Raw genomic sequence first — 15,000 nt, 5'->3', positions numbered from 1 at the left:
AACTGATGCTTCACAGAGAGTAAATGGGACAATGAAAAAGGAGGATTACCTCCAAATTCTTCGTTGGGTCTTGGGCGCAGTTGGGTGTTCCAATTTACAATGACCCCAAACACATGTCAAAAGTGGTAAAGGAATGGCTAAATCAGGCTAGAATTAAGGTTTTAGAATGGCCTTCCCAAAGTCCTGACTTAAACCCCATTGAGAACATGTGGACAATGCTGGAGAAACAAGTCCATGTCACAAAACCAACAAATTTAGCTGAACTGCACCAATGTTGTCAAGAGGAGTGGTCAAAAATTCAACCAGAAGCTTGTGGATGGCTACCAAAAGCGCCTTATTGCAGTGAAGCTTGCCAAGGGACATGTAACTAAATATTAACATTGCTGTATGTATACTTTTGACCCAGCAGATTTGGTCACATTTTCAGTAGACCCATAATAAATTCATAAAAGAATCAAACTTCATGAATGTTTTTTGTGACAAACAAGTATGTGCTCCAATCACTCTATCAGAAAAAAATAAGAGTTGTAGAAATTATTGGAAACTCAAGACAGCCATGACATTATGTTCTTTACAAGTGTATGTAAACTTTTGACCACGACTGTATATGGCAATTTATAATAATACGTTGGCATGTCTTTATTTTTATGCATATTCCTAACTCATTGTTTTTTGTTGTTTATATGTAGTGATAGTTTTTACTATTTTATTGATTGCTTTGTTTTGCTGGGTTTTATAAATAGAACGTTCTGCACCTATTGTGATTAATATTATTCACTTTCCTGTTTTTAATCCGTACCGTACTTTGGGGCAGTAGTGGCTCTTTTAAAATTGTGCTGTATAAATAAATAAACCTTTGATATTAGCATGCTACGAAGTTAAGGTTTAGCATACATTGTTAGCATGTTGTATTATATTCAAACAGTCTTTTTGTCTGCACTGTGCTTCCTAACTATTTATATATAACTCAATTTACAAATGCAATGATTAGCAATGTAGCATTAAAGGCCTACTGAAACCCACTACTACCGACCACGCAGTCTGATAGTTTATAAATCAATGATGAAATCTTAACATTGCAACACATGCCAATACGGCTGGGTTAACTTATAAAGTGCAATTTTAAATTTCCCGCTAAACTTCCGGTTGAAAACTCCTTTGGATATGACGTATGCGCGTGACGTAGCCAGTAGAACAGAGGTATGGCTCCCCCATTGAGGCCAATACAAAAAGCTCTGTTTTCATTTCATAATTCCACAGTATTCTGGACATCTGTGTTGGTGAATCTTTTGCAATTTGTTTAATGAACAATGGAGATTGCAAAGAAGAAAGTTGTAGGTGGGATCGGTGTATTAGCGGCTGGCTGTAGCAACACAACAAGGAGGACTTACTTGGATAGCAGACGCGCTAGCCGATGCTAGCCGCCAACCGCATCTATGATCGGGTGAAGTCCTTCGTCGCGCCGTCGATCGCTGGAACGCAGGTGAGCACGGGTGTTGATGAGCAGATGAGGGCTGGCTGGCGTAGGTGGAGCGCTAATGTTTTTATCATAGCTCTGTGAGGTCCGGTTGCTAAGTTGCTAAGTTAGCTTCAGTGTCGTTAGCAACAGCATTGTTAAGCTTTGCCAGGCTGAGAATTATTAACCGTGTAGTTACATGTCCATGGTTTAATAGTATTGTTGATCTTCTGTCTATCCTTCCAGTCAGGGATTTATTTATTTTGTTTCCATCTGCATTTGAGCCAGATGCTATCACGTTAGCTCAGTAGCTAAAGAGCTTCGCCGATGTATTGTCGTAGAGATAAAAGTCACTGTGAATGTCCATTTCGCGTTCTCTACTCTCATTTTCAAGAGGATATAGTATCCGAGGTGGTTTAAAATACAAATCTGTGATCCACAATAGAAAAAGGAGAGAGTGTGGAATCCAATGAGCCAGCTTGTACCTAAGTTACGGTCAGAGCGAAAAAAGATGTCTTTCACTGCATTCTAGTCCGTCACTCTAACGTTCCTCATCCACAAATCTTTCATCCTCGCTCAAATTAATGGGGTAATCGTCGCTTTCTCGGTCCGAATCGCTCTAGCTGCGTTGAAAACAATAGGAAAATATGAGGAGGTGAACAACTGACTACGTCACGCTACTTCCGGTAGGGGCAAGGCTTTTTTTATCAGAGACCAAAAGTTGCGAACTTTATCGTCGTTGTTCTATACTAAATCCTTTCAGCAAAAATATGGCAATATCGCGAAATGATCAAGTATGACACATAGATTGGATCTGCTATCCCCGTTTAAATAAAAAAAAATCATTTCAGTAGGCCTTTAGGATCTCTGTGTGGGGAGGGAGAGAATCCACTGCAACAAAGCAAAACCGGTTGCTTAGTGATGACGCCACGTTTTCTGGGTGTGTCCTGCACAAGTCGTTACTCTCTCGTCGGTCTCACTCAAAGCCAAGGCGGCTGAGAAATTACTTCCATGCTTTCATTAGCGGCAACGCCATCCAGTCCCAAGAGAGCTCAGGGGGAACGTTTAGTTCCTCTTTATCACATGATCAGTGACGCATCCCAGCACGAGCCTCGCAGCAGCGCTGATGTCTCCAAGGGGGCCGAGCCACAATTAAAACAATCCAGATGCGAAATTGTTTCTTAGAATCTCAGAAACCATCTTAGATCAAATGTTGGGACCCCCTCAAGGACTGGAGGTGGGGGCAACATTGCTCCACAGACAGCTAGTTTCTCCCAACTGCTTTTGATTTAGAGTTTGGATGTGTATGTTCATGCTAAGTCATGGTAGTCATTTCACTGAAGAAGCAGAAACACAACAATTTGATATGTTTCACATTTATTTGTAATTTATTTGGAGATGTACAGTACTTTAACAGTAATCATAATACTGTAATACAGCGTTGCATGACACCTAATTGGAAAAAAATATCCACAAAACCAAATTTTGTATCAAAAGTTCATGATATTAAATAATTGTTATGATTTTTTATACTTATCTTGGCTCAGCACAATAAAAAACAAGACTACTATCATCATATTTACTGTATTGTTGGACTATAAGCCGCACCAGTATATAAGCCGCACCTACTAAATTTTAGAAGAAAAAAAGGTTCTTCATATATTCGCCGCACCAGACTATAAGCCGCAGATATAGTACATTGTGAAATGAGATATTTACATATAAGATTTTAAAATGTTTTATTTACATACCTTAAGTCAGGGGTGCCCACACTTTTTCTGCAGGCGAGCTACTTTTCAATTGACCAAGTCGAGGGGATCTACCTCAGTCATATATATAATTTATATTTATTTATTTATGAAATACATTTTTGTTAACAAGTTAAAAGTGTTTAATGATAACACAAGCATGTTTAACACATATAGATTCCTTTCTTTCATGAAGACAAGAATATAAGTTGGTGTATCACCTGATTCTGATGACTTGCATTGATTGGAATCAGACAGTAGTGATGATAACGTCTACATTTTCAAATGGAGGAGAAAAAAAGTCCTCCTTTCTGTCCAATACCACATGAAAGTGGTTGCAATTTGGCATCTTATTTGTCCAGCTTCCATACTCTTTTTTTTATACACTTTACAAGAAATACATTGGCGGCAAACTTGCTAGCTTGTGTGCACTATCTTTCTGAGACTCTTATTGTGTTAGCGCAGGCAGGATGAAGCAGCGCTTTTTTTGTGAAGACAGGAACTGTGCAGTCGGTCTTTAGAGTTTTTCTTAATAATGATCTGGCAGCAGCCAGCGTCATCTCACAAGATCCTCGGGTACCGTGAACGTCAATCAAGTGACGAAAATGACGTCTTGGTGAAGATTAATGATTGCTCATTTTTAAGTCTATTTTTTATTGCCTGCCTGGCGATCGACTAACACACCCTCCGCGATCGACGTAATGGGCACCCATGCCTTAAGTGTTTCCAAACGGTGCCTGTAACACGGCAGTAAAGCGGCTAATCAAACAAAAAAGAAAAATCATTGTCTTTATTCATCTTTTATGAGATGAATAAGATTTTTGCTCTTTATAATAAGGTTTAAGGTGTTTATCAGGATTCTTCTTCCTTGTGCTTTGTAAACACTCTGAACAGTTTCGTAAAGTGGGTCATTTTAGTACATTGTTTAATTTCTTTGTTTAATCCATTCCATTTTTTATCCATTAGCAAAGAAAAATCCATAGATTAGCCCCATTTTTGTATAAGCCGCGGGGTTTAAAGCTTGGGAAAAAAGTTGTGATTTATAGCCCGGAAAATAGTGTACACATATATATGACACATTTATTTTACACTCATGCACAAACAGACCTCACAGGGGTCCTATTATGCAATTTTGCTTTGTTTCAAACAAGCCCCTATTTGTGACGTCAGCGGATATCTTCATATATGGTGGAGGATTTCCGGAAGAATTCTGCACGAGTCCGCCATTTTTATTTTCCTTAGCGGCAGTTGTAGTTCTAACAGAGATATGCTCACGGTGCGACTGAATGTCCAAAAATGCTTTGTTATTGGTTGTGTTAGCCAGGACTTGTCTCTATACAAACTTCCATCCCCTTGTTCACACCCTGTGAGGTGACGGGAGCAGTGAGCAGCAGCGGTGGCCGCGCCCGGGAATCATTTTGGTGATTTAACCCCCAATTCCAACCCTTGATGCTGAGTGCCAAGCAGGGAGGTAATGGGTCCCATTTTTATAGTCTTTGGTATGACTCGGGCGGGGTTTGAACTCACAACCTACCGATGTCAGGGCGGACACTCTAACCACAAGGCCACTGGGCAGGTTCTGCCTATAATATAATAGAATAGAAAGCCTTTTATTGTCACTATAAACAGGTACAATGAGATTAAAAGCAACTCCAGTATTAGCGCAACAGTCTACAAATATGCAAAACATAGGAAGGAAAGACAAGAAAAATAGTGCAAAAGGAGGTAAGGTGCACAATCCAGTCCTGAGAACGAATGTTCTGAATGTGTTATATACAAAAATATTTTACTATATATGTATATATATATATAAAGCCCTTTAAAAAACATCCAAATACCTTCACTAAAACCTCTAAAGGCCTTAGTGGCCACATGCGTGGACAGCACCTATTAGGTCTTATTTCCAAAATTGTGTACACTACTGAATTGGGGTCTTATGGCTGCTTATGTGGACACTTATATTGCTATCTGGTGGTGTCAGAAGAGTATAACATACAATGGAATTTGGAAAGAAAAAGTGTAAAAATAAGAATTAGCATGTCACTAAACATGAAGTACACGTTTGTTTCTTATGGACTAAGTACTTCATATAAAAAGATGATTCTTAGTTTTTATTCTAATTAGGGTCCAATAAGCCCAAATAGCAAAGTGAAATAAATTAAGCATGTAAACAAACAGCTTGGGCCTTGAGAGGTTTTATATACATGATGTAAGTATGTATGCAATGTAGTAACAGGCACATTTATAATAACATTTAATATTTACGTATTTTGATTATTTTAACCATACGCTGCAAATTAGTTTCATGAACTCAAGTTTCCTTTTTTTTTTTTAACAACATAATAATAATAATAATAGATTTTATTTGTATTGCACTTTACATTTGAATAAAAAGTCACTGATTATTGCTCACTGCAGACTTTGAGAACTAACAAACATAATAAAATATCACTTACTGTGCAATGTCTGCTGTCATTAGGATGCCGACTGCTAGCATGTTCATATTTTCCCATTTAGGTGAAGAATGACTCCTAATCCTCGTGAAGAAAAGGGGGGTGGAACCAAGCGTCTTTTTGTGTCGTTCTTGCCATTTCCGGGTTGTAATCAGTTGTCGAAATGTACCAACTTGTCGGAATACGTCCTCAGCCTTCTCATATCTAGTTGAGAGGCATGATTTATGATCTAGAGCAGGGGTGTCCAAACTTTTTCCACTGAGGGCCGCACACAGAAAAATTTAAGCATGCGCGGGCCATTTAGATATTTTTCCTTTTCAAACCATAACAAAATATATGGATTTTTTTTTAACCTTAAGGGCTCCCGGGGACCATAAAGTTCTCAGTCATTAAACTGTTAAAAATAAGTCAAATTATTATTATTATTTTTTATTTAACGCTTACAGTAAATCTCTATATCAACTTGAGGTTGATATAAAGTAAAAAAAAAAAAGGTTTTTCTGTCAAAGACAACTTTGTTTTTTATAGTAAAACTGAAATATGCAGTATTTAGTAATTGGAGCCTTAAAAGATCAATAATGCAGGACACCATTGATTTTAATTATTTAATATTTTTGAGTAATTATAGTGAAAAGTTAAATAAAATCCTACTAAATATATTTGGGATCCAAAAGGTCCCCCACTCATAAAGTGATACATTTTTATTATTTTTTTTTTACTTTTAACACTTAAATTACGAGATCAACTTCAGATATATCTATCGATTTTACGTTTGAACTATTTTGTTTGTTTTATGCTCTTTTGTCAAATAAAACTTTGATGTTTTTATATGGCAACCACACAATACATGCAATATTTTTTCCACATAAAACATTTTAAAGTGATATTTTTTAAGTAATAATTTATTATAACATAGATTTTTAGTCCTTTTTTTTTTAGCAATGGCAAAAAAAAGAAAAATAAACACAAAAGAAAAAAACAGCCTGCATGGCAGCTTTGTATCACATTGCAACTTTTTCTTGTTAGATTTCACCTCATTCCACTTTTTTTTAAAGTTTTTTTTTAATTTTTGCAATATTATCAATTTTGCAATTTTTGCAGAATGTGTGGCGGGCCGGTAAACAATTAGCTGCGGGCCGCAAATGGCCGCACTTTGGACACCCCTGATCTAGAGTAAACATTCAGGGAGCAAGGAAGTGAGGAAACACCTAACCAGTCGATCATGTCAAAAAATTGCACACAAAAATGTGATCACGTCACCGCTCTAAATAGTTTGTCTGCGTTAGCGCTTCCAATAAAAAATATTACTAATACTTGGTTGATATTCAAGTCACGAAATGCAAATGGAGTCATGTCTTTCATAATGATTGTGAACTATAGGCAAAATTCCCAAAAAAGTGCAGTTCCCCTTTAACATATGTAATGATAAGCTAACTTGACTCCATGGAGATAAGATACAAAGGCTACGTATAATGCAATATTCTTGCAATGATGCATGTAGTCGTATTAAATCGGGAGACAGACATTATAACACAAAGCATGTATACTTACGGCTTTGCAGCACTGAAAGGCATTGAGTTAGAAAGCTAATAAAGTAACTTTTGAGATGCTTTCATCTCCTCGGTCTCACTACAGGTCAGAGTCTGGCTCGTTCATGTACGATAAAATGCTAAAATCCTCGCCTGTTATGTGTAAAAATAAGTAGCGTATAGGTCTAACTTATGATATTTGAAAGCAAAAGGAGGCGAGGCATGGAGGAAATAATTTGCACGAAAATAAGACCGCCCACAAAACGGCTTGTTTTTAATAGACAGCCAAAACGTGGCTTGAAGATGATCTGTTAAGCAAATTGTAAATTTGGACCAAAGCACAACTATTACATTTTATGTAGACCAAAAATAAGTATTTTAAATGTAGATTCAAAATCATAGTATGACCGCATTAACACATGTCAGTATTGCTAAGATAATCTAAAAGCATATTTTCAGTGACCAGTCCCAATTTAACAGTTTTGGTTGACAGGATAAAATAAAATAAAAATATAATAAATTAGACTATGATTTATTGTCATGGCACTTAAAAAGTACAACACCATTTTCAGTACAACTTCTCCAAAATTAGACAATATATAGTTCCAGGGGTATACAGAACAGGAAGACTGATGGGTTGACACCTGGCGGTACCTTGTAAAGAGGTAGGAAAGAAAGGTAAACATGAAAGGAGGAGGAAAAAAGCAACTCCTGAACTGAGCTCGTATGTGAGGTGGGCTCAGTTTGAGACCAGAAAACAACCTAGAGCATAATCACATATGCGCAAAATACTTGTGACTTGCAACAGGGGAGGGTTGGAGTTGTGTAGTGAGTGTGTGTTTTGTTCATAAGCCTGAACATCACTGCGTTCGGCATCGCGCAACAGAATCAACATCCCAGGTGTCTTTAAAACAGGGAAGGGATTTCAACACATCTTTGAATGAATGAATATAATGACTATAAAATCAATGCTGCATAAACATAGGCCGCACATTTTATCTTTGCCGTTGCTTATTTTGTTATTTGCGAATAACACAATTAACACTGTATGCAACTAGAGGTTAGTGCTTGGCTCAAGCAAAGTTAATACCACAAGTAACATGGTTGTTATGTGCATGTATGTTGTGTAAAAGATATACATTTTCTTATTATGTTTGTCAAACATTTCTTGCAATATCAGCGGTGATAAAATGACAACTTGACACTTAGTAACAGGTACAATTAAAACTATTTTAAAAACTTACAAAAAAGTGGAGAGTGAAATAAGATGTAATTTAAAAATACTGTAATATTTTACCTTATACTTTTTGCATATTAAACGTCGCAACTATTATCGGTAATGTAATTCCGTGAAACAAGGCATCCATTATGGCCACCCATTGGTTGTCTGACAAACCTGGGATTTTATTCCATTTTAGACGTTCCCGGGGTCTGGCAGTCAAGTGTTTCCATTGGTTTCCATCTTGTTTGTACATTATCAGCAAGAGCCATGGTGTGGTCCATTGAGAAACCCTGGCTCACCAGACTATGTCCTGAATGGGAAAACATCGATACACACAAAATATTACATAGGAACAATTTGATTCATATTATTCCTATCAAGACTGCTGGCACGGAGGCTCAAATGTCGAGTGGTTCTCATCATTCACACAGTCTCAACCAGTGTCAGTCGTGGCACATCTGTAGCAGTTCCGGGCATTTTTGCTTAAGGAGGACAATGAGTAACCACGCTCGACTCCAGTTCCGAAGTGGTGTGACCTTAATCGCGAATGCAGATCTGGCATTCCACACAAAGCAGGGTCAGAGTGTGGAGCAATGATTTCAATACTGACAAAGACACAAACACACCTGTGCGCCCTTTAAACACAGCTGCTAGCCTATTCAAATTCAAAGATGAACTGATTGAGGCGCCGTGAAATCTCAAGTGATTTAAATTTGAAACAGTTTCAGTGATTAGGTTAACATGGCATATTTTCCCCGACTAACCCAATAATTACTGCAATATTGTACCCATACAAAACTTTTGTGCGACACCCTGTCATTCTTCTACTTCCATCTCTGTCTCCTTTATCTCCAGGCACCTCACTGGGGGTGATTTGCTTCCTATGTTGTCGCTATCAGATACTAAACCTGGGGGGGTGTTTATTCTTTTGTCCTCAATTTGGTTCTTTCATTAGTCTTTTTTATCAGACCAAATGGAAACACAACCTAAGGGCTAACAAGGGCCAAGCAATGTCAAAGGGGTAAGTAAATGTATAGCTTTTTTATGCAAGTTAAGGTGGGGTAGATGTTTAAATTCAAACTCATGGTGCATTTACAGGAGAAAATCCTAGTAAAAAGATTTTTACTAGGATTTTTAAGTCGCACAGACGAAAATGTTGTCTGACTCCGACACATTTGAACAAATTGCACCAGATTTTATACAAATGGTTGAGTGGATTGTGGAGACCTCAATGACAATTGTTTTTTTTTTTTAAAGGGGGCCGATGATAAATGTAGTATTTTCTGACTTATATATGTTGTCACAATGTTTGCTACACGTGGTAAACAACGTCAAAGCATCAAATTATAAGGTTCATGCATTTTTGAGCTTGCACGCAGTTTTGAATGCCTCCGTTCACAGGGTTTTGCAGTCTGGCTACAATGTGACGTCACAGCCAAAAATAGTATTATTTTTGTACAATCTTGGCATGGGCATAATAGTGTTGTCCCGATACCAATATTTTGGTACCGGTACCAAAATTATTTTGATACTTTTCGGTACTTTTCTAAATAAAGGGGAGCACAAAAAATTGCATCATTGGCTTTATTTTAACAACAAATCTTAGAGTACATTAAACATATGTTTCTTATTGCAAGTGTGTCCTTAAATAAAATAGTGAACATACAAGACAACTTGTCTTTTATTAGTTTAGTAAGCAAAAAGAGGCTCCTAATTTAGCTGCTGACATATGCAGTAACATATTGTGTCATTTTCCATTCTAATATTTTGTCAAAATTATTAAGGACAAGTGGTAGAAAATGAATTATTAATCTACTTGTTCATTTACTGTTAATATCTGCTTACTTTCTCTTTTAACATGTTCTATCTACACTTCTGTTAAGATGTAATAATCATTTATTCTTCTGTTGTTTGATACTTTACATTAGTTTTGGATGATACCACAATTTTGGGTATCAGTCCGATACAAACATCTTCAAAAGAAGATGTTGTGATGCCAAAAAATATCGACAAAATAATAATAGTATCAAATAGATACGCTACTGTACTTGGTATCATTACAGTGGATGTTAGGTGTAGATCCACCAATGGCGTTTGTTTATATTTTGACGCCAGTGAGCTACGGTGTGTAGTGAAGCATGTTTAGCTATTCCTCGTCCTGCAGGGATGATACTTGTAAGAAACATACTTTATTTGTCGCTATGGAGGTGAGGATTAGTGATTTAAGTAGCTATAACACTGGGTAGGTACTTTTCAGAGGCGGTATAGTATCGAATATGATTCATCAGTATCGCGGTACTACACTAATATCGGTATACCGTACAACCCTAGAGCATAATAACACTGACATGTGACATGTCAGACATAAATGCTGGTAAAAGTTTCTTATGCACACTCTGAATCGATCAAAGAGTGTACAGGTGTACTTAATTTTGTGAACAGGTAAATCTATAATACTTTTTAGGACTTTATTTTCAAATGTGTTAGGGGGAAAAAATAGCAGCGACGACTTGAAGATATGTATTCAAACAGTGTATATTTATAAATTATGATACTTTTGGAAAAGGTTGGGCATGATTTCATTTGCAATCTGGGTACGCCTCCAGAAACTTACAGACTCAAAAAACGGGTAATAAAAGTGACTATGAATTGAAATCAAAGCTTATCTAATACATTTAGAAAGTGTTTTGAATGTAGACTAAAGTCATCATATTGTACTTGGAAATTTTTTCTTCCACATCGTGTTGCAGGCCATCAAGCCTAGTTGTTTTGTCAGTGGTCATCTACACTGTTAACTACACCAACAAGCAATATGTAGTCTTCTGTCATTGACAAATGTTGTGTGATGGACTGAGGTGCATGGAAAACATCAGATCACTCGTGAAAGTCACACGTCATTTGGTCCAGTGCAGTTGGCCAGCATATTTGGAACAAGCTTACTGATTTGGCCGATTTGCTTGTTGAGTTTTTAGGCACAGGACACATGTTGGCAGACCTGATTTGCTCAAGTGTGCATGACGTAGCTCCAGTTGACCATTTGCTCAAAAATGTCAGTCATTGCAAAGGTTCTATATGGAAGTAGACCATTTACACTTCTGGGGCCGTACTTATCAAGCTTCTTAGAATTACTCCTAAGAAGTCTGCTAAGAGTTGACTTAAGAGTAAATAAATTCTTCGCTGAAAGCTGCACTTAAAAGTTAGTTATCAAGCGTCTTACTCACACTTTCAGCGAAGTGTAGGACTGAATCTTAAGTGTCACACTCAGAGCTGAATTACGACATTACTATGTGCCGTAAACGCAATTTTAGGTGACGTCATTTCTGTGTCCATAGAAATGACCAATCACGGAAGGGAATCCGTTGTCTAAGAATAAGGAAATATCTTGGAAATATTTAAGTGGACAATGGGAGTGTATATTTTGACAATAAACTACAAAATAATACAAAACAAACTAGTCCCCGCCGGCACTCACGCTACCGCTCCCTCTCTTCTATCGCCCACACACTCACTGACGTCACTCACCTCACGGCCACACACATACGCTACTGTCATAACATTTTCTTTCCAATTCATTAATTAGGCAACTAATTTGAAACTGGTGTGGGTGGCTCTATATATACTAGCCCACTGCAGACACATGCAGAAATCAACAAGGAATCGAAAAGTATTAAATCTGTGACAAAAATAATATCCGCTCTGTCTAAACGATACCGTTTGATCAGCTGCTCGTCATCAAAAAAAACAACAACATTGTTCCGTTCCCTGAACGTTCGCGCACGTCTCTCTCGCCTCAGTGCCATCCCCTGCTGGCAACTCCTAACCACTTAAGACACCTCTGAAGGTCTCTTAAATATCGTGGAGAGTAGGAGTGATTCTTAGACTTAAGAACGTTGATAAAAAGCTTTTATTCTTAAGTTTGAGAGTAGGACTAAATTTCGCAAATTCTCAGGACTTAAGTGTAAAATGGCACTCTAAGAAGCTTGATAAGTACGGCCCCTGGTCTCTGTGTGTGTAATTAAATATGTGTGCTCGTATTATAATGTATGTGTCTTTGTTTAGCTTTGTGTGTGTTTAAAACCAAATCTTTGTGTCTCTGTTGCGATTTGTGTGGAAGAAGTGTCGCAAAAGCCACCTGTAAAAAAAACAGCCAATCGAGGGTTGAACACGGACACACAGATTGTTTTTACACACACAAATCACAACACAGACCGACCGATTTTGTCTTTAAATCCACACAAATTAAATTAGATTTACACCATAATGAGACAGTGTAGAGCGGGGTACTATATGCCAAAAGACACAGATCTTTACTTGGTCCGAACACTTGTTAATTTTCCTTCTCTGCATGTTTGCCTTAGCATATAAAACTTAGCACTGTCTATTAATATCATCATCATCATCATCAGTTAATTGATCTGTGATGAAATAACCAAGGTATTTTGTTTTAGTACAGAAGTTAAACATTTATCCTGTTAGATAAAACATTGGACATGTGAAGTCTCTATCCCCTTTATTAAGACTATACCATACTCTTCCTGGCATTATACAATGGTTGATATATTGAGTCAATCCAGCATTGCTGGGAAAAGAAATGCCAAATTGTCAGCATACGTGAGATGATTTAAAAGCGTGTTTCCAATAACACGACCTGTTCTACAGGTGCCTAGTTGGTGAGAAATACCTAGCCTAACCTGATGTGGTGTGTGAATTAAGATTTTGGTCACGAAATGTGCGTGACAAATGCACATTTTGCCAGACTAGTCACACACATTACTAAAGTGATGTGTTTTACCACAATTGTCCTGACTTTGATATACTCATGCTAGCCCACACTGAACACATATGATGCCATTTTCACAGACGAAACAGAAACCGTATTATTTTCCAAAACCATCCAGGTTTGATTTTTTGGGGGGGTAATTTTCAATAAACATTGCCCTTATCACCGTAGTATAGATCATATGATATATGATATGATACATAAGATTGATATGATATGATACATTAGATAAAACATTGGAAATATGATGTCTCTATCCTCTTTAGTACCATACTCTTCCTGGCATTATACAATATGTCAGATATATCAATATATAAGATAAGATATAAGCTATATAAAGACAGATCCATCATAGTACATAGTACACATGGCATACAAATTTTTTTATTTTGTTGAATTTAGGTCAAACTTTGGAATGACACAAAGTGTTTTCATTGTTCTTTGCAAAAAGGTAGTTAATTGTTTTTGGGGAAAGTATTGTAAACAAGTAGTCGGGCTGCACGATTTTGAGAAAAAAACCTAATTGCGATTTTTTTCTCCAAAATTGCAATTCGATTTGTGATGTTTAATGCAAAAACAACAAGTAACAGAAGACATGTTACTTTTAGACTGTCAATCAACATCATTTTTTTTTCAATGTGCCACACATTAGAACAATATGCAATATTTTACTTAAAAAAATACTTGGCTTCATGCAGACGGACTCAGAGCTTTTGTTGACATCATGCTCTTTAACTGAATAAATAATCCATTAAAAACTATACAGTGTATGTAATCATAATATATAATAATATTGCAAGTAACCCCTTAAAAAGATATTAACTTTTTTTTCTCATTACAGTAGAATTGTTTTATAATTGTACTGTAATGGGAAGGTAAATAACTTTGTTATCCAGAATAAATAAACACAAAAATAAATACAATTGACTCATTTGTAAGCAAAAATGTAACCTACACAGATATTGAACATCTTAAAGAGCATTTGTTTGCAGTTGGAAAACTGTGGTCGAACGTTTTCTTTTGTTTACTGTTATTACGTGATCTCAACGGCAGTTTTGCTCTTTCGTCCGTGTTGATGGGCTCATATTGCCTATCCGATTTGAAGTTGAAAAAGTCCCACAGTGGGACATTTGGCTTTGTAATCATATTTTTTTCCTCCAGATTTATGTGACTTTGCGGTAATTCTCACTGGCAAGTCACAAGGCGCTCTGTTGGCGGTGGCGCACCGCTCTCGAGCTACAGTTCAGCCGAGAAAAAGATTGCTAATGACTGGCACGAGGGGTCAATCTGTTCAGTTAATTTAATTGTTAAATAAATGTGCTCAGGGGCTGAGAGCAATGCACACAGTGAGACATCTTTCTTCCTAAACAATTCTGATTGGCGACCAAGGCTGTCACTAAAATGCCGGTGACAGCCTCTTCCGGTGATATACTGCACTAATTAAAACCTCAACATCAATTTGATTATCGATTAATCGTGTAGCCCTAACAAGCAGTACAATGCCTGAAACAGTTATTAGCGTACTGCAACTGCAATGAATAGATGATTTGTTTCCAACACGGTGCTTTTGCCAAGAGAGAAACACCCAAAAACTGTCACACATTTGTAAACCAAAAAAGGCACACCCATGCACACAATCTTGAAAACATATGTATAATGATGGAGAGTAGTAGGAACAATTAATTGATGCAAAGTTAGTGTGGGATTTTCAATGACACACTTTCAGTGGACAGTACATTCAGGGGCGCTGCTAGGGATTTTGGGCCCCATGAAAATAATCTTTACAGGGCCCCCTGTATTATAATTTCATCA

At 37.1% G+C, this 15,000-nt stretch overlaps 1 protein-coding gene across 2 annotated transcripts in view; it reads right to left on the bottom strand.

Annotated features, from left to right (window-relative positions):
* Positions 1-7,659: 7,659 nt before the first annotated feature.
* The window catches only part of LOC133652322 (DNA repair protein XRCC4-like), a 91,106-nt gene continuing 83,765 nt past the window's right edge, over positions 7,660-15,000 (bottom strand). Inside the window, exons 7-8 of one of the 2 annotated variants that reach the window (XM_062050932.1) lie at positions 8,583-8,718; positions 7,661-7,840 (exon numbers count right to left, since the gene is read on the bottom strand). In XM_062050932.1, coding sequence (XP_061906916.1) covers positions 8,591-8,718 — 128 coding nt within the window. In that variant the 3' untranslated portion in view covers positions 7,661-7,840; positions 8,583-8,590. Of the gene's footprint in view, positions 8,719-15,000 lie in introns of both variants that reach the window. The other variant, XM_062050931.1, reaches the window with a different exon arrangement.

Source organism: Entelurus aequoreus, linkage group LG06 (genome assembly GCF_033978785.1).
Source record: "Entelurus aequoreus isolate RoL-2023_Sb linkage group LG06, RoL_Eaeq_v1.1, whole genome shotgun sequence".
NCBI lineage: Eukaryota > Metazoa > Chordata > Actinopteri > Syngnathiformes > Syngnathidae > Entelurus > Entelurus aequoreus.
The sequence above is the reverse complement of the archived record's forward strand: the minus strand, read 5'-3'. Positions and strand labels throughout refer to the sequence as shown.